Genomic DNA, 25305 nt, shown 5'->3' with positions numbered 1-25305 from the left:
AATGTCAGCCTAAATATTTACAACGTGATTATTTCCAAATAAATACAAACGTTACTCAGATGACCAAATATGGTCGAGTGCATTATTGAAAGGGTATTAAATATTATAATATATCTATACTACAGTAAACTACCATAGACTACAGATTGTAGTACATATTAAGTGTAAACTGCACCGCACATCTACACAGTATGAAGAGATGCTTGAATGTGACATTGGAGATATTACTATAGGTACTGTACAGGGAAGCGCGTCACGGATCCTCCCCCTCCATACCATAATAACCCATCATGGCGACCCAAACACGAGCCATACGCGCCCGTACGCACCGATTCACGAGATCCGTACTGACCGCGTCGTTCTGGATAAATATCGAGACGTTGCTCGTGAACCATCAAGAATCTGGACCCGTCTGATCGGCGCCACATTGATGATTTGCGCGCTTGCCAAACGCCGCAACAGTCGGGAAACCAAACACACGCACACCGATCACCGAACCGATTCGATTCCACATGTACCTGTGAACGACTCTCGCGTCATCTATACCGTTCTCGGCGCGATTCCTCATTTTAAGCCAATTGCGGGGCGGGATGAGGAATGGTGAGATAGGGGCTGGTCTCCGGTTTCCTTAATCCTGCGCCGGTGGAATTTCAAATCCGTTCCCTCTGCGGGCGGCGAGGAGGCGGACCCGTTCAGTAAAGATTGTTTACTGAAAGTGTTTCGTTGTTTCGCGGAAGGAGCTTTAATGGACGCATTCGCGGAATGTTTCGAATGTTAAAGTGTTACACAGTCACAATGCACGTTGTCGTTTGGAGCGTTTAAATGTTACGTTGTTGCACCGCAGAAGTGCGCGCGGGGCAGCCCACCGGGATCCGTCGTGAATGTTACACAAATGAGACATAGGAGGAGTCGGTGCACGTTTGGCTCCAGATAAAGAGACGTGAAGCGAGCTTTGGACAGGACAGGAGGTTTGCTGGAAGTCGAGGCGCCTATGAAGAGTGATCTCTCATAACACGATTTGCGTTTTATCGATCGGATTATGACTGATCATCCGCGCAAAGCTCCGTCCACGCGCGTCAACAGATTGTTTTGTGTTCGGCTTTTACTTTCGCATCTCTGATCAACTCTACCACGCATTTTTCTTCGGTTTTCATCTATACTCACGCATATGATAAAATAGTTTCTCAACAAACACACTTGCATCCGCTTCGTTAAGGATGCACGCGGAAAGCAATGATAACAGTCCAGAAGGAGGCAGCGGGACCCCCGGTCCGGAGGTATCGACCCCTGAACCCCAGACCGGACACGACGAACAGCTCGCTTCGTCTGCAATGGAGCAAAACCCAGAGAACAAAGAGGAATGCGAGGTATCGGAGCAGAAGATTGTCCCGGAGGACAGCACGGTTCAGCTGATACAGACGGGCAGCCCGGACAAGCGTCCGGAGACGCCGCCCGGCGCACACCCTGGACGCGGTTTCGTGCCGCCCGAGGGGGGATTCGGCTGGGTGGTGGTGTTCGCCGCTACTTGGTGCAACGGCTCGATATTCGGCATACAGAACTCGTTTGGTATTCTGCACACGATGCTGGTGAAAGACCACGAGGATCTCAAGGACCAGACGTCACAGTTTAAAGTGGGTGAGTGCTGCACTGTACGTGCGGGTCAAAGCCGATTCCAGGCGCACTGATCCTGAGAGATTAAGGATCACACCTGATTTTAGAGTCCCGGGTCAGAGGGGCTCAGACCGAGTGACAGCTGCCCAAAGCTGCTCTCTGGACCCCATTACTGCCACCTGCTTTCATATTGATTGTTACTGACCAAAGTATTGCTAGGTGACCCATTGTTTCTTAATGAGAAAGTTGATATTTGTCATTTAATCCAATTCATTTGTACAGTTTTATAGTGTCGGTCCACTGGTCGGTCACCGTTGACTGTTGCTGATAAAGATAGCCACTATAATGATAACAACTGTTGATCACCTTGTTTGTCACTTTTATAATCCCTATAGAGTCCATAACCTTGATTTTGATGCAAAAGAAAAGCTCTAGTTTAATGACCAACAGAAGTGATGGGTTAGGTAGATCTGACCACCGGTTTCACTGCGGTTAATAACAGAATTCATTTTCTGCACGAACGAAGCCGCTCTCATGAACCCTCCGAACCAGCCAATGTCCCCAACAACCCCAGATTCACTGGCAGCACAAACCCAGTCCACATGCTGATAATCTCCTGCGTGTCTCGCCGCTTGTTTCAACATCTGTCAGTTTGCTTACTTTAATGTTCTAAATCCCGCTTGGCTGTTCTGCTTTAAACTTTTAGTTTGATGTTTACTAGTTATGAATATTAAACGAAACAAGCCCAGTGGAAGACGAATGCCTGATTTAAAGGCGTAGTCCACCTCGAAATGAAAACTCCTAAATTATTTGCTCACCCTCATGTCATCACAAACCTGTTGGAGTTTCTTCTTCTGCAGAACACAAAAGAAGATATTTCGAAGAATGTTCGTGATCAAACTCCATTGACTTCTGTTATGAACACAAATCCACTACATTTCTTTAAATATCTTCTCTTGTTTTCAACTGAAGAAAGAGTCATGTTTGAGTAAAGTGTGATGTTCGGTCTATTCTTTCATGACAGAGTCTTACAGATAAAGCTGATGTTCAGTGTTTGTTCTTCTCTTCAGCTGCGAGCTTGTGATGGTACCCATAGATTTTGATGTACTTCTCCACTTGCTGCCCGTTTTTCTCTCTGTTCTGCTACATTCTGTTTTCTTTTAAGACAGCGCAGCAGACTTGCCCAGTGTTATAGGATTGTGAAAGAATAATAGACTTGTTTGACCGTTTATTTGGACGGTTGTGAAAACAGGGTTGGAATTCTGAAGAGCGAATGCCAGGAACTGAGAAAAGACATTGTGTTGGGATTTGCACACTCCATTTAGCAGCAGAATTTCTTACTGTGATAATAATAAGAAAGTTTGGTAACACTTTACAATAAGGTGCTTTTTGTTAACAATAAGTTTATGCAATAGCTAACATGAACTATACTTCAACAGCATTTATTAATGTCATGTTAATTTCAGCATTTACTAATACATCATTAAAATCAAGTGTTGTCACTGTTAATATAAGTTAATGCACCATGAACTAACTTGAAAAACTGTATTGACATTAACTAACATTAACAAGGATTAATAAAGGCTGAAAAACTAAATTGTTCATTGTTATCTAATGTTAGCTAATAGCACCTTATTGCAAAGTGTTACTGAATGTTTTTACATTTTCAACATTTGCACATCATAAAAATCCTGTAAGGTGTTTGTAGCAGTATTTTCCTTATCAACTGGAATGATTGAATAATTTTTTTTTAATGTAAAATGAATAATATAAAACCAAATTTTTCAAACAAAAGTGAGACCAACGGTTTGAATAGAAAGTGCACATTTGCTAAATTGGAAACAGCTGTTTAAAGGGATAGTTCACCAAATAATGATTATTCTGTCATGAATGAATCGCTCTCTAGTTGTTCCAAATCAGCATAAATGTATTTTTACATTGTATTTTTACTGAAGAACACAGAGAAAGATATTCGGATGAATTTTTGTAACCAAACAGTTCTTGGACCTCATTGACTCCCATAGTAGGAAAAAATACAATGGTATTGAAAAGTGCCCGAGAATTGTTTGCTGTCCTACATTCAACAACATATCTTCTTTTGTGTTTAACAGAAAAAAAATGATAAAGTTATTTTTTCTACTATGGTAGTCAATGGGGTCCAATAATTGTTTGGTTATGAGCATTCTTACAAAATATCTTTCTCTGTGTTCATCAGAACAAATATTTGGAACAACTCGAAGGTGAATAAATGATGACCAGATTTTTATTTTTGTGTGAAGTGTCCCTTTGACAACGCTGAGAGTTTTAAACTCTCTCTCTCTCTCTCTCTCTCTCTCTCTCTCTCTCTCTCTCTCTCTCACTCACTCACTCACTCACTCACTCACTCACTCACTCTCACTCACTCACTCACTCACTCACTCACTCACTCTCTCTCTCTCTCTCTCTCTCTCTCTCTCTCTCACCTGTCACATCTCTCTCATTTGGCCCTTTATTTAATCTGCAGAAATGGGCCAATGTGGCCACATAAAAGAGGATTTGATTGGTCAGTGAGGGACTCGGGGTAGTGTGAAAACATGCAGGGCTTAACGGGGATGTCCAGCGCTCACGTGGCTCATCCTGCCCGAACACACACACACACACAAACGTTAACTTTAATCTCAATAGGGGATTACAGCAGACACTCCCACCCAACTTTACATATAGATAAACACAAAAGGAGCTCTGCTCAATAGGATGAAAGAAGTTGAACAAATCTTTTCAACATTTTGCAGTAAATGAATGGTTGACATCAATCTTTTTGCTTGTATTTGTTCTCTGGGCTCACACACACACACACACACACACACACACACACACACTACAGAAGGATTCTGTTGGTAATGCATAGACTCTGATCATGTTACCTGTCTGTACATTGGGTCTTCATGAACTCAGTCACTCTCAGCTGTGTTTGCGTCCCGAGCTGTTTACCTGTTTAGTCTGAGCACAGACCAAAGTTCAGGTCATCATTTTCAGAGAAACGTTTTTTTTTTTAATACAAGTGCAACCGAATGGAAATTGTTGGAATTATCTGTCGTCGAGTCCCTACGTTCAGACTTGTCATTCTGTGATCATAATAAGTTTGCGAATCTGTTTATTATGTATGTAATGTATTTTTGGCCGGCCTGAGACGTACAGGTTGAAATCATTCAGGGAAAGGTCGGATCTCTCCTCCAGTCTCAGGTGAATGAGTTATGAAGCAGAGAACAGGAGGTCAAGGAGTCCGTTGTCTGGTGTGTCACTGATAGTTTTCGAGCATGAGAATGTCTGTGAGAATTAAATGAGATATTAGAGACATCTGTAATTTTCTTTCTTTCGTCTGCATTGACTTTAAATTTTAATGTGGCACAATAAATAAGGCATGCCATAAAAATATTAGAAGTCGATGTGAATTTGTGTCTTTCCTGTAAGAAATAAAAGAACGATGCGTGCGAAAGTGAATTTCTTCCATTTAGTCGTAAAACACAAATGTGATTATAAATCCACTCAGAGCCCCATAACTAGATTAGTTGTAATGCATCCCAGTATGACTAAAGTCAGGTCACAGTGCACAAGTACGGCATGTTAACCTCAGTATGCACATCTGGGGTTTGTGTGTGGACGTCTGCACACGGTCGACTGCGAAACATCACTTTTTCTGCCCGTCCGTGGCTGTGCAGCAGCTTTCCCTTTAAACATGAGACCTGGAGGCAAACGGCAGAAATGAAACGTTCTGCACATGTAATATGATTATCGGTGTTGACTCGTCACACATTTACACATTTTGGTCATAAAGCCGTTTTCACAATGCTGTCGCACTGATGACTGATCTCATGTCCAGATCTAGAAACGCTATCAGAGCATGATCCTCTGCTTCTGTTTTTTTGGATCTCAACGTTGCATGTCACTGACCCACGAGGGTTTGAATTTGATGTGTTCATACAGCACACAGCTTGTCTCGTGTAGATCTGTGATATGATTGTTGATTTGTAAGACATTTGCATTCCTTTTTTTTAATATACAGAAAATAATTATTCTGTTCAAATTGTTTGATTGAGATATTCTTCACTGCGTGATTCTGCAGATCTTGTTCGATCTGTTCTTCATCTTTAAGTTCTTCTGACAAATGACTAAATGAAGATGTAATATACACATCATTATTACATTATTTCTGTACATTTACCCTCAAGCTGTCATCACTGTAAGGCATCTGAATGATATACTATTTAATACCCATTATTAGTTTTAATTTGATTCTCATGGTCATGCAGGATTTTTTGTACATTATGTAGTGCAAATATTACCATCATATACATTTTAAATAATAGTGCATATTATTGTTTATTTCACATTATTAATGAAAGCGTTATCATTTGTTTATTTTTTAAAGTTCTGGTTTCAATTTGGATCAGGGGTGCATACTTGCTGTGAAAAGTATATCAATTTAAATTATGATTAAAGATCCATAGAAAGATCATTTTTTAAAACAGGAAATCATTTCTTTTCTCTGTTTTGATCTGGTTAAGCATAACATGTTCATACAGTTTGACTTAGATTCGCTCAGACAGAGCTGTGTGTGTATGGGTTTGTGTGTATGTTTGAGAGAGAGAGAGAGAGAGAGAGAGAGAGGGAGAGAGAGATCCATTCCTCCCTGCGGCTCAGTGTGTTTATTCACAATCTGTCAAACAGCATCTGTCAGTTTTACTGGGTCACTTATTTGTATCTCTCTCTCTCTCATTCTCTCTCTTTCTTTCTTTCTTTCTTTCTATCTTTCTTTCTTTCTATCTTTTCCTTACTCACTCTCTCTCTATCACACACTCTCTCTCTCTCTGTTCTTTATGCTTGGTTGGCTCTTTGTGTCTCTGTCCCTCGTTTCAGTCGTTTTATGACTTCAGGAGACGTCTCATTAGAGAGAATCACTGTAGGATCTGAGTGATTTAGAGCAAGAGAGAGAGAGAATAAGAGCGTGAAAAACTGATAATCCAGAGAGGCCAGAGAGAGAAAGTGTTCAGACACTGTTCACAGGAGAAACGGAGACGGAACAATTATGGGATTTTATGTAGTACAGTACAGAGAAGTGTCTTAGTTTTGGTTCTGCAGGCTTGAGTTTCTCTGGTTTATATTTTGAGCAAACGGGGCATTTTTCATCTGGACATAAATGTTAGCAAATAAAAGTCTTTGCTTACAAAATCAGACAGAGAGTGAGAGGAGAGGGCCATGTGTTTTCCAGTTCATTCTGCGGCCAGCATGGGTCGAGTTAGGCTTATATGAAGTGACATCACACTCTCTCTCTCTCTCTCTCTCTCTCTCTCGCTTTTAGGTTTTATTAAATTTTCTTTAGTTTTTTCTTTAGTTTTTTATTGTTATTCATCTTAGATGCTGAATCCATTGGGATCATGTTCATGGATAATGGCTCATAATAATGAGAGATTTTCCTGTATATGATCCTGAAATAGAAACAGTGAAACACTGCTCATTTCATGTGTGATCTTTAGTTCATTGAAATTTCTCTCCTGTAGTCTATTTTTAAGTATACCTTTGGGTTGCGGTCTGTTAGTGTCATCAACGTGATTATTAACAATAGTTGCTAGGTAACTCCTCATAAGAAGACACCAGATATATTGTGTTATTGAAGAATATGTCCCTTCAGATTCGTCGCCAAAACTTACACAAACACACCGAATGATGTATGTAAACTCATGGCGGTATAATATAATATGTGCTGTGCGCTGATTTTTTTTGCAGTCTGTGAGTTTTTCTTTCTTGGAGAAGTACAGTAATCCATTTCTAATAGTCCCAGGAATGTGTAATCCTTCAACTGGCCCCAAAAAACACTCGCAGGCTTATCTACATCATGTTTCTGCATGCTTTTTGTGCAGGCTATGAAACGGTTTCTTTCCTAACATGCTATTCCAAAATATAAACTCTTGGCATTGTTCTTGACAACGTGTACTTCCACGGGAACTTGCAGAATGATCGGTGATTTGCTTTAAAGCGAACAGAAAAAACAAACAGAGCTCACGCTGTGAAACCTGTGGAAAACATACATCTCATGAAGCCAGCGGGAGGCAGATTTAAACCCTGACCCTGTGTGCTTCAACAGAAATACATGTAAACATCATTTGCTTGGTTTGTTACGCGACCGCTTCCTCGCTGGAATTTACAGGCCACAGTTTTTCACTGAACCTCAGCCAGGATAACACACACACACAGGTCAGCGTCAAATATTGAACCGCTGGCCTTAAACTTCAGACACGCTGTGCAGACATTAAACGACCTTTGAACCATGAAAACATTCAGTATGGGTGTTTGTTTGAGGATGACCAGACAGTGCTTTTGAAACAGAGATGATGAACTTTCATGTCTCTTGACAGAATTATGTTCTGTTTGTGATTCTTGTGTGTCTGTGTTAAAAATGAATCTTTCAGGTGGGTTGTTGTGATCTTGGTGTTTGGTTATTGTTCATTATTCTTAAGCCTGTACGTTCCCTGTTGAAGAAAAAACGATGGAAACCCAAATAAAAACCATCACAGACGTTAAAATGTTTTTTCATTAAAATACCATTACAACCTTTTGCTTTTCAATTAAAACCATTACAAAAAAATGTTTTGTGGTGTGTTTTGGGCATTCCTTCAATAGGATTAATCTCAATGCTGAAAAAAAAAATAGAAAAACGACTGAAACCATTGCAGAAATTCTTATGGTTTTCATTAAGGTATTTTAATTTAGCTTTCCATTAAAACCATGACACAGTTCTTTTTAGTATGTTTTGGGCATTATTCCAATAGGATTTGACATCCCACAAATTTAATCCATCACATACCAGTAGAACCATTACAGTTTCCATTAAAACCAATACAAATTCCTTTAAAACCATTATAACTTCTTTAATGGTTTAGCTGCTGAAAAATACAATAGAAACCATTATAGAAGTTAAAATGGTTTTAAAGGAAAAAGCAAATGGTTCATAATAGTATTTTAATAGAAACTTAGAATTTCTGTACTGGTTTCTGTTGGGTTTCTACTCTGCTGAAAAAAATCTATAGAAACCCAACAGAAACCAGTACAGAAATTCTTATGGTTGCCATAACATACCTTTATGAACCCTTAGCTTTTCCATTAAAACCATTACAAAGTTCTTTTTTGTAGTGTGTTTTGGGCATTATTCCAATAGGATTTAACATTCCACCAATAGAATCCATCACAGACCAGTAGAACCATAACAGTTTCCATTTAAACCAATACAAATCCCTGTAAACCATTACAACTTCTTGAATGGTTTCTATATTTTTTTTCCACAAGGGATCCTCTTTGAGAATATATAAGATCTGGTTTTTAATCACCCTCTCTCTCTCTCTCTCTTTTTAGCATGGGTCGGAGCTCTGGCGATGGGGATGATATTTTTCTGCTCTCCTGTGGTCAGTATGTTTACTGATCATTTCGGCTGCCGGAAGACGGCCGTCTGTGGAGCGTTCGTGGCTTTTATCGGTCTGCTTACCAGCTCCTTTGCAACGTAAATATATATATTTTTTATGGTAATTGCCTTATAATAGATCACAGTCATAATTGAAAAGTATTTAAACCCAAGACATTTTCTTGAAAATATTCAAATGAATGAGAGAGTGCAAGAGGATTGATTTGCAATGATTGCGTTCGTTTTTTTCTCCAGCCGATGTGTGCTTTCTCTGATGGCCTCACACAGCGCTCAATTAATTCACTCGCCCCCTCTCATTCACATTCTCTCTCTCCCTCTCTCTCATCCATGTGCGATTTGACAAAGTGCTGGTTTTGTTCCAAGATGAAAAAGCTCTTTATGTTGATGGAAAACATTGAAGAAAAACATGTTCCTGCTGTGTTTAGAGTAGAGAAAAGGTCTCGTCCTACACTAGGCTTTGTGCACTGATTGTCTTCTGGAGATTATTACCCACAATCCATCTTGATTAGGTCACGTGGCCGGAGAGAAAGTCAAAGAAATGGTTTTGTATATATTCAGCATTGTGATTTGTGTAGTCTACATGTGTCAGTGTGTGGACTGAACTTTCAACATTCACGTACCCTACACGTCAAAAACGGTCAAAAAGTTAGATTGACTTAAAATATCTGTGCATGTAACCACAATAAAAAATGATATTATACACATTTTAACTATAAATCTGAACAGAAACAGAAAGGAATCTCATATAAAAAAACTAGTAAACTTTAGAATTTACTATAGAGAAATGATTGTAAACTCATGTAAATTGAAATATAGTGAAAACTAGAGCAATAAACTAGAAATTAAAATTAGAAAATCATATAATGTACTCCATTATCTTTTCATGTGGGTTGAATGGAGACTTTTAATGGAAAGTGTTGAACCTACAACCTTCCCATCATTGCGTCTTCTTCCACGTTTATTCTTCAAATCTAAATTTTTTTGGGCATATTAAATTGCACACACATAACGCTCTCCTCTCTCTTCTCAGCACGCTGGCTCTTCGCTACTTCACATATGGAATACTGTTCGGCTGCGGATCCTCGTTCGCTTTTCAGCCGTCTCTGGTGATACTGGGGCATTACTTCCGGAAAAGACTGGGCCTGGCTAACGGCGTAGTGACGGCGGGCAGCAGCCTCTTCTCAATGGGGTTTCCAGTGCTCCTGAATAAAGTGGTGGGACCGCTGGGTCTCTCCAGAACCTTCCAGACCCTCAGCCTCTTCATGCTGGTCCAGACGCTGCTGGCCCTCACCTTCCGTCCGCTCATGCCCAGCGGGATGTGTCCGATGCCAGGCATGGGGATGGAGGGAGGTCCGGCGTCCGGCTCGGAGTCGGCGAGCAGATGGCAAAAGGGCCTGGCCAAAATGAGGAAGTACTTTAACGTCCGAGTGTTCAACGTGCTGGCCTATCGGCTGTGGTCGTTCGGCATCGCCACGGCCGTGCTGGGATACTTTGTGCCGTACGTACACCTGGTGAGTTTGGTGTGCCGGTTATAAATGGGATTTGTGTTTCTGTAGCTTGCCTGCTGTAGTGATTCTCATACACTCCTCTTTGGATGAAAAAACGTCAATGTTATTGTGTTCTGCTTTTAGGGAATTAAGATCGAATGACTTCGGCGATCCACTTAAAGGCGAATGAGGTGCACTATTCATTTTGCTTTAGAAAAATAAATGAATCAATTACAGAAACCTATGTATGTTCAGTCTGGGAAGTGTGCCCAGCAGGTAGAAAAGCGCTTCTCACTCTCAGCAGGGAGTTTTATTTAAAGCAACTTTCCGAGCATAATTTATAAATCACTTTGCACACGTTTGACTCAAAGCCTGACGCTTTTTATGGTGAATTTCACAAGTAATTTATCATCCGACCCTGCCCGGATCGTTTACACACCAGAATGTTCCAGATTTTCAGGAATTAAACAGTGCTGTCGGCTGAAGTGATGGATTGTGTCGTAATGACAAAATTATTAAATTCAGTAAAGTCAAATCCAAACCTGACGGTCTCATCTAACCATGCGTGAGTTTTCTGTATCTATTGACTAAACTCCCACTGTGACCCAAATTCTGTTTTCTGGCAGTAAAAGCCCACAACCCAGACATGTGTGTTCAAGAACACGGCTATCCATTTATGTAAACGTCAACAAAAGAAATACCTAAAGTGCTGTGAAATTTCACATATTGAGCCTCTTTGAACGACTGACGGAGCTGTTGTTTCAAATGTCTGAATGGTAAAAGCCCATAAGAAAGAAAAATCACAGATGAGATCTCTTTCATATTTGATTCATTTCTCATAGTTTCAGATTTAATTCCTCCTTCACCGTTCACTTTAAAGGTCAGAAAACGGACCATACGAGCGATTGGTCATGCATTAATAATGCTTTAGGCTGAAATATTTAATGTTCCCTGCATGACGGTGAGTCCGTGTGTGATGACTCCACACATGTTCACTTCGTGAATTATTCATTCACTCCGGGTCATCTCAGGACAGACTCTGTCCATTTCTGTCCTTGCTTAACCTCTTCTTTTCACTGATGATAATGTGATGGACATACATTCACATGAATAATCCATTATGCTCGTTCTTGGAGGAGGCTCAGATTTTTCTACTCTCACAATAGTGATTTTCATGTGACGTTTCGCTGTTTGTCAAGAGATAAGCCTGTGAAATATGACACGCTCTGAAATCCAGCACGGGTGGTGCGGGTGGTGCTGCAGTTTTCTTGCTCATCATGCAGAGGATTGGTGATAAAAAAACAACAACACGCATCGAGAGGACCTTTCACATTTATAATCAGATTTCTAGAGATCTGTCGGTCACATGCAGTTATTATTTACTAGGATTGCACCTTTATTTACATTTATTTTTGATCATTTAGCAGAAAGTGACTTACTTTATACATATAGTATATGTAGTATAGTATAGTCCAGGGTTTGTTAAATTTCCATAAAATCAAACCTCAGGAGTGACTAAAGTCATCCAACAACAATGTGAACGACTGACAGCATGACAAGACACTTGAAAACTGTGATGAAATACAGGCTATCACAATTTATTTTCCTAAATACATGTAGAAATAAGATTATATTCTATTATAATATAGATTTATATTACTTAAAAGTGAATATGAATTTGTTTTCTTTAAAGTATTCGAGGTCTGAAACAATTCAGAGCATCTTTACTGTTATCTTCATCTGTTTCCCTGTTTTCATTTTCCGCAGATAAATAAAAATAGAAATACACTTTTTTTAAATCTAAGAGAAATATTGTTAGCAGTTAGCACAATGAAACAAAAATGGAAAATTGTATCGAAACACATACCTAAAAAAAGTAAATTCTGAAAAACGGAACTCTCTTAATTTGTTATATTTAATTAATATTAATGAAATAAATATTTCATTAAGGAATAAACGCTGCTGTATGTTAAACTCAACTGTCTTTATTTAATGCAACTATGTTTTATATTGACTTTTGACTAGGGCTGCACGATTATGGGTAAAATGATCATCAGGATTATTTTGCACAAAATTTGAATCACGATTAATGAACATTATTATTTTGTCAGTTCAGAACTTTTTTTGTTAATTTCAATTCAGCATGTTTATTAAGCCGTTACTTTACAACAAATGAATATGTCATAACACATTTTGTGACCTTCGGAATGAAACCTTTTTTTTTAAATATATAAATCATTACTATTGGTCAACCTTCATGTTCGTCTGAGGGATTTGCAAAAACATATTCAATTATCTCAAATACCTTTTTTTATTTCCTGTAAAGTGGCAGATTAAAAGATAAGAATTTTGCGATGATCTGCAGTTTTGTGCTTGCTTTCAAAACGAGATTATCACACCGATTATGCTCAGTTAATTGTGTGAAGCAGATATAGTTATCAACATTAAGATACGATTAATCGTGCAGCCCTACTTTTTTTCTTTTTTTGTTGCATTGAATCACTTTATTGTTTTCCTCACTATTGTAATTTAGGATAAAATCGTCTACTTAATGTCTTCATGTAATGATGTCATGCATGACAATCTTTTTAGGAGCAAAGTTGTATTGAGTGCTGAACAAGAACTAGATTGAATCAGGGTTCGAATTGAGGGGGGCTGGGGCGGTCCCGGCCTTAAGGGGCCCCTCATAAGGTATAAAATAATGAATTTGGGGGTCCCATGGTATTCCATTAAAACCATACTACTAAAATTATTTTTCTCAAAATTATCACGATAAAGCAAAACACATTAGTACGATATTTGACCAAATTTCATAAGACGCCAATTAAAATGACATTTTTATCTGAAAAATCCATGCATGCATATGGACGAAATCTCAGCAAGACAGAAATCAAACAGGCTAAATCTTAAGAAATTTGTTTTTGTGAATAAAATACATTGCAAAATAGAAAAGCAGTAAGCTTTTCTAGAATAGCAGAATAGAATAGCAGTAAGATTAATAGCAATTTTTTAAGGGCTGGTTAGGGGACCCCCAAGAGCTTTGACACAATTCGACACTGGATTGAATTATTGAGTAACTGTATGTGCACAGTTGTTACTGTAGGTTGAAATGTTGGTATGTGTTTGAAGAAAGTGTTTATTTGGTTAGCTGTGAGTTGTAAATGTGTGTGTGTGTGTGTGTGTGTGTGTTTTTTAAGGACGTTGGTATTAAAATGATGAAAGAGACCACCCACTCCCCTCAATCTCACACTTCTAACTACAGTCTTGTTTTTTCAGGCTTCGGACCAGAAGTAAACATCTTGTCCCGGCTTTTGTTGTACATGTGTGTGTGTGTGTGTGTGTTTGGCCGCTGAATGTGGTGGAGATAGAAAAGCCCCTCCTACAGGTTAACCCCTAAATGCCAAATCTCACGGCGTTTGATGTGCCCCTAAGGTTTTCTCATTCAAATCCTTTTCAAACGACATCCAGTCTTCAGGCCTGTGATCTCCTCGCTCAGGAAACATTTTTTTACCGTTCTTTTTATTTTTAACCCCATGTCCTCCTCCTCTCGCTTTCTTAGAAACAAGGGCGTCTATTAACGGAAATATTCAACTTATAGTTGACTTTCCTGCGTTCCCACCGCAGAGACATAAATGCTGTCACTGACCAGCTGAGAACAAGGGCTTTTCTGAAGCTGAAGGCCGTATGAAAACACTTCTCGGGTCACATGTTTACTGCCGTTATAAATGTCGGGGTCACTTGACTTAAATTAGTTTCTTGGACAGAAAACATAATAGTACAAACACATTTTCTTTTATTATAAAATGTGAATTTTCTTTCAAAATGTTTAATATACAGTAACTACATATTTGTGTCATGTTATAGTTTTCATGAGTTTATATATTTTGCAGATTAATTTTGTGCGGGAGAAGTTTGGAGACACTAAGAAGGAGTGGATTCTGCTGGTTTGTATCGGAGCTTCATCTGGGGTCGGCCGACTGCTTTTCGGAAAAATTGGAGACCTCATACCCGGAGCGAAGAAAATCTACATGCAGGTGCAAAAATCCGAAATTAGGTTTATAAACGTGTAGTTTTTTGAAGTTTCATGAGATGTTTTACGAGTCCAACATTCTCATTTCTCATTATTTCTCATAGACATCAAACAGATTAAATTCACTAAAGTCTCGTCTGCGTCTCAGATATTTCTCCTGAGAGTCAGAAATCTCACAAGTGTGTCTGTCATCAGAGTTTGAGAAGTGATGTCCACAAAGTCTCAAACTGAGCTCAGATTTGTCTCGTCTGCAATCAAAACTTCAATATTATTGAAGATCTCAATATCAACTCAAACATTTCTCAAATCCAGATTATTTGACCTCTTCAATCTACATTCAATTTACACCTTCATCTCGACAATTACACTCTCATTTGAATCTACTTTAAGCCATTTCATGGGAAACATCTGAGACCAGGTTGACACTCAAACGAGAAGTCAACATGATGACAAAAACATTTACAGTGGAACAGATGTTAATAAAGAAGAATTTTCTGTGGGTTTGTGTAGGTGGCGTCGTTCATAATTCTGGGCGTGATGTCCATGATGATTCCTCAGTGTGCGGTGTTTGAAGGTCTGGCTGTGGTTCTTGTCTTGATGGGTCTTTGTGATGGCTGTTTCATCACTATCATGGCCCCCATCGCCTTCGAGTTGGTAGGGCCCATGCAGGCGTCTCAAGCCATCGGCTACCTCCTGGGTCTCATGGCCTTACCCATGACGGCCGGACCACCCATTGCAGGTGAGTATCAAAAGTGATGCTTCTTTCCCCAGATAAAACACACACAGACTTTCTCCTGTTCATGGATCTATTGGACAGGAGATTTATTTAAGAGGAAAAAATTCCAAGCTCTCCTCTTTGAGCAAATTTCATTTGGACCGTCGACTTAAATGCTCTTGTTTAACAACAGACTCCTTATGTTCTCCAAGTTCCAGCTTCGATGGGCACATTTGAAATGCTCATGCTTTGATAAATCTTCCCAACTTTCCGCTCTCAGGGTTCATTTGTAGAATACTGGCGTTGGCTCTCAAAACTCTGGGGGTCTTGAGCGCCGAGCCCTCATCCGTGAATGTAAAGCATCATTTATAGGATATACTTTATTTTGACAGCATCGGCTTGGCTGCACGGTTTGGCTGTGACATGCTTGTATTTCACATACCAGGAACCGCAAGCCGACTCCTCCGTGTTTATTTAAGTTCCTCGAGACCTTTAACGTCCCTTAAGGAGCCGGATGTGCATCTCACCGCGGTCCGTCTTCAAAGTCTAAATAGATATTTTGATAGAGAGACTTGATCCAGGATTATAGCCTCATTGATATTCTCCCTGGAGTGACGTTCAGATATCCAGACCGTTTGTTGAGATTGTTGTGAATTATAAAATTAGATTAGCATTTTCACTAAATAAGAAGTCTACAAAAGTTTTATTCTCAAATAGATGTTTTCTTTAATATCCGTCTCCTCCTCAGGCATCCTCCGCGATCATTTTGGGACCTATGACGTGGCGTTTTATCTGGCCGGCGTTCCTCCGGTGGTCGGGGGCATCGTGATGTTTTTCGTGCCTCTGGTTCACCAGCGCTCGCAGAGACGCCGTAAAGAGACGAATGACCCGAGCATGGACAAGATGCTGAAGAGCTGCTCTAATGGAGATGTGCTGCCGGGATACACAGACATGGAGACACACATATGAAGACCACAGACACAAAGGTACACACATGACAGAAACACATCTGCATGCAAGGACATCAGTCATTTTATATCACTTTGTATCTACAGATCCAAAATAATTGTTAATAATCCCCGATTTGATCATCTGAATCAGATCTGGTGTCTAAAAAAACACAAAAACACAATTTTTTTATGAAATGTAACCACATTTTTTTTTCTTGTTAAAAAGCACACAGAGGTTTTTTTTTTTATGTTCATAAATCTCAGAAACGTGACATTTTTATGAAATTTTTGTGAAATTAAATATATTAAAAAGAAACCCTTACAAAGTAGGCTGACAATCTCAAGAGACGCTACTATAATATTATAAACATAACATTGCACAAACATTCATTTCCATTAAGGCCCGTGCGATTATGGCAAAAATCATAATAAGCCTTGTGACTTTTTTGATATTATTGTTGATAAGCTACAAGATATTACTTTGAAGTCTGTTAAAAATGTTTCATAACTTTCTGTAAAGAAATGAATCCTTTTTTTACATGAACATCCAAAACAAACGGTCGTGAAATATGTCGCAACATTTGTCAGTAATCATAAGCGTGAGCACGGTTTATGTTTTTATGTGTGGGTACAGATTTCAAAAATGAACCGAGGGGAAGAATCAGAAAACTGTGGCCACGGATTTGATGGGCATTTTTTTTCCTCCAACAGTAGTATCCGTACTACATGGATGTCGTAAAACATGAACCAATTTCTTTGAGATATGCAGTTGTCACAGATAGACTCATGTTTGCATGCTCATTTTTACTTGTATTCTGACACACTTCTGAGTTAAAAGGAATTTTGAGAAGATAATGACACATTGACAAGCTGTTTACTATAAACGCTGCAATATTTCAGGAAAAAATAAGAATAGTATTTTCTTTATTTCACTGGGACTTTAAATGTTAACATGTTCATACAAAATATACAAATATTCTTGGGGCCTAATAGTTTTGTGAATGTGATCATAAATGCTGGTGTTGGCTGGCATCTTTTAAGTAAAAAAAATAAAACACTGGTTGGGAAAGTGTAGTCTAAGGGAAGATTCACATGTCGCGTCTAAAACTGTGCGCGACCCGCACCGCGTTCTCTTGTCACGTGACCGACGGTGAGTGCGCGGCACTCTGAAAAGTTTCAATATTTCCCCCTCAATGCATCGTGACCATATCGCTCCCTATTTGCATACGCCTGCTAAAATATCAAAATTGCGTGCGCTAAGGAGGCGAATGTGAATCGGCCCTTAGACTTGTCTTTCTAAAAGTTATGCAAATATCGTTTTACCTGACTTTCAAGCCTATGCATGAAATGACACTCAAACTGCTGTTTATTTGTTTGTCTTTCTGTACTCTGCAGGGATTCATCTTACCAGCACCTGTGGTGTTTATGTGTGTGTGTGTGTTTGTGTGTTTGTGTACACATGTGTTTGCTTGGCTCTAATCGAACCCGAGGTCTCAAGACCTTCCCTGAGAAAGACCATCAGAGAACTCAAAGATCCTCCACACTGCCGTTCCTCTCCGTCCGCTCGCCTTCTGGACATCTTAAAATGTCACAAAGTAGGAAGATGACGTTATCTTGTGTAGCGCAAGAGCGAGAGCTGCCATAAATTCAGGACAGAGAAAACTTCAACGCCATTAAAAAGGAAACGAAACCTTCAATATTTCGCAGCGAGAGAAGAGGACGCTCGATGGATCTTTCTTTCCATTTATTTTGTGCTAGATATTCAAATCAGATTCGTATGCTTTAGATGTTTTCATACGATTGTTCCCTCCATAGCTTGAATTTGATTTTACGGAAACTTTTGTAAGACTTTCTCTGTGCGCTTTCTGCCCTCGACTTTGATCACCTCAGCCGCGTTTTTCTTATCGTAACGTGTCGCAGCTGTGTACGGCTTATGTCAAAATGAGAAAGAAATGAAGAATCATTTTTAATGTTTTTTTTTAAATGCTGATCTTATATCCGTATCTGTTTTATAAATTAGCTATGCAGTGAGGAGTTCACAAACCGTGCCATGACCATTGAGCCAGAGTCTTCAGATTCACCTCGGTCTTATTTCACCCAAAAAGTAAAGAAAAGTAGATTTTTGCAAATGAAGTTTTGCTTTGTGACTTTTTATGACAATTAAACACATTACTGTAAAACAGCTATTTCTCAGTACAAGTCATTAAAAGTATAAAACTAACAAATAAATGTAGTACAAAAAAAACCTTAGTATTAATGGGCCATTTTCTCGGACAAGGATTAGGTTAAACCAGGACTAGGCCTTATTTAAATTAGGACATTTAAGCAGTTTTTACAATCCTGCCTTACAAAAAACATTACATTACAAAATAGATGTGCATTTTGAGACAAAACAAGGACGCTGATGTCCTTTCAGATATGTCAGAGCAAGCTGTTTTCAGTTTAGAAAATTTATTTTAGTCTTGGACGAGCCTAAACCCTGTACGGGAAACCACCCCATTATGTTTACCATACATTTGACATTTTTTTATTGTTTCCTATAATTGTCTTGAAAATGTCACAATGCACAATGCAAATGTGTACTTATTCAATTTATGATTTCTTTTTTTTACTGAGAATTTTAAAGGAGAGATATGACCTGAACATTTACCCACAGAGCTAAGGGTATATTTTTTCATCTATATTAGTGTGTATTTTTCTCTATTTTTGTATTAGGTTATGTTTGTCGCATCTCAGAAAAAGTTTGTTTCACGTTTGTTTATGATGTAAAACCCTTGGCATTTGGATCTGAAATGAATGGACTCTTGAAAAGACAATCAAAGTGTGATGAAACTATGAGACGTGACTGTATAATAATGTTCTGGTTTATAGAAAGAACAGAATCAATATTGTAGTATTGCACAGAGGGGGTCGAGATGATGATTATTAACCAGTTACAGTGTAAAAAAAGAAATTTGACAGCATTTTTTTATAATTTTCATTTTGTGTTTTTGTATTTGTCATTAACAACACAATGTCTCGCTTGTCACCGGTCAGAAGCTTTTCTGTGAGACATAACAAATGCGTTACAAACTATTGAACTGCCTACATAGAAAGCATTTGAAGGCATTGAAAGGCATCGTTCTGCTTTACAAATCTTACTTTTGAGCTTTTTGTCAGTATTGCATCTTTAGCTTAGCAACTCAAACCAATTTGAATCTGTTACACACATTTATGTTTTGTGCCGTGTTGTCAGATGATGACAGTGGACGTGAGAATCTGCGAGGACGAGCTGTAGTCTCTTTTTCACAGATGCTGCGCTTACATCTGGTTGTTTGTCAATTCCCAGAAACCCTTTCACCTCCCGTCGTTGTCTGTGTTGTCATGGAGACGTGTCCATTAGAGCTGGTTCTGGCACATTCTCTGCCTCAGCACTCATTAGATGCTCTTAGGTCAGCTGTTTTTATGTAACGAAACAACAGAGATGGTCACGATTTTAACCAAACTGCCTCAATCTACATTGTCCTTCAGGTCTAACCATGAAACATGGCTTTACGCTGAAGTAATGGAGAGTATCTCATGGAAACTTGTCACTTTTTTGCATTGAGCATTAATTCAAAAGCGGTCATTTGTAACAAATACCCCACATAATAATGTATAATGCATCATTATTCTTATGCGTGAGGGTAATGAGAATAGGGTGAGATTTGTTAGTGTGAATTTAATTTCTTTGGATACTGGTGTCAAACGTGACGTGCTTTCATGAGATTCTTCCAGCTAGACCATAAGGGCACCTCTTCACATGACAGTACTGTGTAAACATGACTCATCAGGCGTGTTTAAGTTTATATTACAGATAACATGATTAAATGATTGTCTTTATTGGAAGAAGACGAAATCATGCATACCTCAGAAGACTACTTTATGGTTTCACTCTGATACCCTTTCAACCCTGAAACACTTAGTTCAGTTGCCTGAAATGATTAATCTTTTCTGAATTATATGTCCTGATTCATTGAGTGTGAATCATCTGCTCTGATTCATTGAGTGTGATTCATTGATTGTGATTCATTGAGTGTGATTTGTATGTGCTGATTCATTGAGTGTGATTCATCTGCTCTGATTCATTGAGTGTGATTCATTGATTGTGATTCATTGAGTGTGATTTGTATGTGCTGATTCATTGTGGGTTCTTCCTTGAGTTTGATTTATGTGGTCTGATTCCTTGAGTGTGATTTGTTTTTGCTGATTCATTGAGTGTGATTCACTGAGTGATCGTACTGATTAATTGAGTGTGATTCACTGAGTGTTTGTGCTGATTCATTGAGTCTGATTCACTGAGTGCTTGTGCTGATTCATTGAGTGTGGTTCATTGAGTGTGATTCATTGAGTTTGATTCATTGAGTGTGATTCATTGAGTTTGATTCATTGAGTGTGATTCATTGAGTGTGATTCATTGAGTGTGATTCATTGAGTGTGATTCACTGAGTGATCGTACTGATTAATTGAGTGTGATTCACTGAGTGTTTGTGCTGATTCATTGAGTCCGATTCACTGAGTGCTTGTGCTGATTCATTGAGTGTGGTTCATTGAGTGATTCATTGAGTTTGATTCATTGAGTGTGATTCATTGAGTTTGATTCATTGAGTGTGATTCATTGAGTGTGATTCATTGTGTGTGATTTGTATGTTTTGTTTCATTGAATTTAATTCATTGAGTGTGATTCACTGAGTGTGATTTGTTTGTGCTGATTCATTGAGTGTGATTCATTGAGTGTGATTCATTGAGTGTGATTCATTGAGTGTGATTCATTGTGTGTGATTCATTGTGTGTGATTTGTATGTTTTGTTTTATTGAGTGTGATGCATTGAGTGTGATTCACTGAGTGTGATTTGTTTGTGCTGATTCATTGAATTTAATTCATTGAGTGGGATTCACTGAGTGTGATTTGTTTGTGCTGATTCATTGAGTGTGATTCATTGAGTGTGATTCATTGAGTGTGATTCATTGAGTGTGATTCATTGAGTTTAATTCATTGAGTGTGATTCATTGAGTTTGATTCATTGAGTGTGATTTGTTTGTGCTGATTCATTGAATTTAATTCATTGAGTGTGATTCATTGAGTTTGATTCATTGAGTGTGATTCATTGAGTTTGATTCATTGAGTGTGATTCATTGAATTTAATTCATTGAGTTTGATTCATTGAGTGTGATTTGTATGTGCTGATTCATTTGAGTGTGAGTCATGTTGAGTCAGAATCAGGCCTAAACATGGATTGTGTGTTGTTTAGTTTACTCTTACGGTCGTTTGAATAATGACCCATCTTTTAAGATTTCCTCTGTGCCAGTTTTGACCGACAAATTGTGTGTTTGATTGGTTTAGTTTTCCCCACCGTAGACTTTCAGAAACTCAGGGAGTGCAGACGTTTTTCTTTTGTCATCATTGACCTCGTGCCATGTAAGTCTTCCATTACATTTCCCCCCAGTTTAAGCCAAAATTGCGTGTGTGGTAAACGACTCTTCTGCTCGCTCAGGTTTCGGTTTGATCCTTTACTCTGTGTGTGAACATTAAATGTAATGATGTCACCTGGTGGGGGGCACGGTGGCTTAGTGGTTAGCACGTTCGCCTCACACCTCCAGGGTTGGGGGTTCGACTCCCGCTTCCGACCTGTGTGTGTGGAGTTTGCATGTTCTCCCCGTGCCTCGGGGGTTTCCTCCGGGTACTCCGGTTTCCTCCCCTGGTCCAAAGACATGCATGGTAGGTTGATTGGCATCTCTGGAAAATTGTCCGTAGGGTGTGAGTGCATGAGTGAATGAGTGAATGAGTGAGTGTGTGTGCCCTGCAATGGGTTGGCACTCCATACAGGGTGTATCCTGCCTTGATGCCCGATGACTCCTGAGATAGGCACAGGCTTCCCGTGACCCGAGGTAGTTCGGATAATCGGTAGAAAATGGAATGGAATGTCACCTGGTCAGCATTTAGCCACACCCACTGTTTTCCTTTTAATGAAGTGTTTCTTCAAAGCCAGATTGTTGTAAGACTTTATTTTAGTTAATGCAAAGTAATCTATAAGAGTGCAGTTACCTTTATATTTCAACGGACGGTCACACACACAGATTTCTTTAGCTTGGCTTTGACTTTCAGATCAATATCTCAGACTGATGTCTGCTCTTTCTGACCATGTGCCTGCACACAAAACACTTGTAAATAGTGCAAAGTGCATTCATTCAAAGTACTCAATTATACAGTTTACAGTCTTCAAAACAACAGAAAGTGTACTTACATGGAAGTACATTATGCATAATCAAAGATAAAGCAGAATTAACCTCCAGGGGATCGGGATGATGTGAACCTTTACTTGAGAGTGTCTGTCTCACCTGGTGCTCTTGTTACTATGGCGATACTTCACATATGCTATAAAGCCTGTGTGTGGTTCATATACAGGCCACAAGGCTTCGAAAGCCTCCAGAAGCGGTCAGTAAAGTACATCAGGCTAAATGAAAGGGTCTGTGTTTCTATATTTCTCTTCATCTCGATTTCTCTTTACACAACTGTAGCACTTGTTTTCTAAACCTCAATCATCGTGAAATATTAGCTGTTAAAAAGGATTATTGAGGCTAAGCTGCTAGAAATGTGTGATTCTGTGTTTGTGTAAAAAGTATTTTTTGATCCTGTTAAATTTTTGTTTTGTTTTGTTTTGTATTCAACCACCAATAAACATACTATACACCAAACTGTTTTTTCAAAGAATGCTTCCAGGATACTTGGTCTCGGTTTCTTTTAATTTTAGGATTGGTCTTGTCTTTCACTTGCCAGGTCACCAGTGAGACTTTCCAAGTCAAGAAAATGATGAAAGAGTTTTATTTTTCAGATTATTTTTCAAACTTTACGTTTAGGATATTCTTATTTGACGAAACGAAACGTTGATTAATATCTACCAAAGACAGAGGAGGTGTGCGGAGAAGCGCTGCAGTCAGAGCGGCCATCGTCCTCAGGTGCGAAAAGAGGCGCATCCATCAGCACAAAAGTTTGATGAAGTTTGACCATCTGCAGTAATAGTCCAGAGTTTATGTATAACACCAAGTAAAGTAATAAGTAAATAGCTATACAATAATATTATGTTAGATTGTGCTCTTTTTTTGTTGTCATTGTGCGCGTCTGGGTAGAATAGGTCCATGTGCGCATTTGCGCGCAACGTTTGTATACTTTAACCACCTTTAACCAAGTGGGGGATCGAGGTACTGGCATTGTTATTTTGGGGGTCGCGTCCTGGATCCCCTGCCCTAAAGTGTTCTCTAACTTTAAACTGACCTCTGTTGGAATTGTGTTAAAGAGCATGTGTGCGCGCGTGCGCGCCTCAATGTTGCAATTTCTATTTGGGCATTGTGACAAAATAATCGTTGTGACCATGTTTTGTGATTACATAAAGAGACAGAATCAGGTCAGAGTCTCTGTCCACTCAGCTCTCATCTGACCTGTTTATTTGAATGCTTGACACAACATGACCCAGAAACTTGGTGCTTGCGGTCATAACTGAAAAGCATATCTTAAATAAAAAATATGTTAACATTTTAAATTCTAAATCAGTATCTGTAAAAGGCTTTAATTGTCCTTTAATTGTTAAAGGATTCTGTGATAACACAAAATAATCTGTAGAGGGCGCTAAGCATCTGTCTGTGTTATCCAGACTGAAGTCTAAAAAATGAAAAGATAAATCAGCTTCATAAAGCAGTAAATGATCCGGGATGGACATACTTTTTTAAGAATATGCATCTAAAAATATTCCTTTTTAATATAATTTATTTTTCTACAAGTGCCTTTAGCCTTTGTTAAGCAACCTGGGGATTAATGTATCTTCTACATGACGAATACAGACAAAAGTATAAGACACAATTTTATACAAATATCAATATAAAATGGGATTTGAAGCAATCATTTACTGTAATGTTCATTCATCATTATTTGGTTATATTTTAATAATAAATTGATCAAAATGTTCCAGAATCACCCAAACCCCCTTCCCTAGTTGGAATTTCAGAGTTCATGTTTTCTGTGCTGTTAGAGTGAATTGAAATCTAGAATACCTTCTGAAGCATCATGATGATGATGATATTAAACCACTGAGTAGATTAGCACATGTAGTGTTCAGCAGTCTGATTCATTCTCTCTCTGTATTTCGACCAGTGTAAGGGTTTTGAGTAAAAGTTTGTTTGAATTACTAAAAGTCATAGTTATAGTGACCTGCTTTACAAATCTGTTTAACAAGTTTTAATCGATTAAAGTTGAGCATTCGAGAGCAATAGCGGGTAAATGAGTTCACATCAGAGGTTTGCAGAAGTATTTTTACTCTCAAGTACATTTTGAAATATCTGTACATTATCAAAACGTATTCACTTTGAAAAGATTTGACCTCACTACCTTATAAAGCATATATCATGGATTTGAATTTACATTTCATAAATACATGTTTATATTGTACCTTCCATACTTAAGTACGTATAAAATCTGGTACTTTCATACTTATACTCCAGTATTTTTGCTCAAATAATGTACTATTAGTGTACAGTACTTAGGAATTAAAGGTAAAAAAACATGTAACCAACATAAATGTATTTATGAAATGCAGTGGCCTTAAAAGTATGATACAGAATATCCTTTATAATGTACTGAAGTAAAAAACGTCCAAAGTAAGAACACTGATAAAGTACGGATCCTTGAAAATGTAAAGTACTCCCCACCTCTGGTCAGAATATTCAAGAGGCCAATGAATAATAAAACTATTTCAACCTGAACCTGAAATGTGGCCGTGCACAGATATGACATCATCATCATGATGCGTTACACAGACAAGAAGAGCAGGAACGTTTCATTCACTGTGGCCACAGCAGTTGGAAAAGGAATGAGAGAAAATATGGCAAAGACATCTGTTTTTGATTTGGTTTACTCAGAGTGATTCAATCGGTTTACTCACTCCGTCCTGACTACTGAAACCGCACATAAAATCCTAAAAAACCTCACTTTAACTTACCTGTGTTGGAATGGTTTGGTGGAAAAATAGTAATGTTATTAATTCATTCAT

The 25305-nt window shown here is 38.6% G+C and overlaps 1 protein-coding gene across 1 annotated transcript; it reads left to right on the top strand.

The window, feature by feature from the left end:
- Window positions 1–299: 299 nt before the first annotated feature.
- slc16a2 (solute carrier family 16 member 2) lies at window positions 300–22954 on the top strand. Its single transcript, XM_056768991.1, has 7 exons — window positions 300–1635; window positions 8998–9142; window positions 10095–10575; window positions 14442–14585; window positions 15092–15320; window positions 16045–16282; window positions 17642–22954. Exons 1-6 carry the CDS (start codon window positions 1218–1220, stop codon window positions 16263–16265), a joined length of 1638 nt encoding a protein of 545 aa, XP_056624969.1. The 5' UTR covers window positions 300–1217; the 3' UTR covers window positions 16266–16282; window positions 17642–22954.
- Window positions 22955–25305: the final 2351 nt, after the last annotated feature.

Source organism: Triplophysa dalaica, chromosome 16, assembly GCF_015846415.1.
Source record: "Triplophysa dalaica isolate WHDGS20190420 chromosome 16, ASM1584641v1, whole genome shotgun sequence".
Taxonomy (NCBI): Eukaryota; Metazoa; Chordata; class Actinopteri; order Cypriniformes; family Nemacheilidae; genus Triplophysa; species Triplophysa dalaica.
This window is presented reverse-complemented; position numbering and strand designations above follow the sequence as displayed.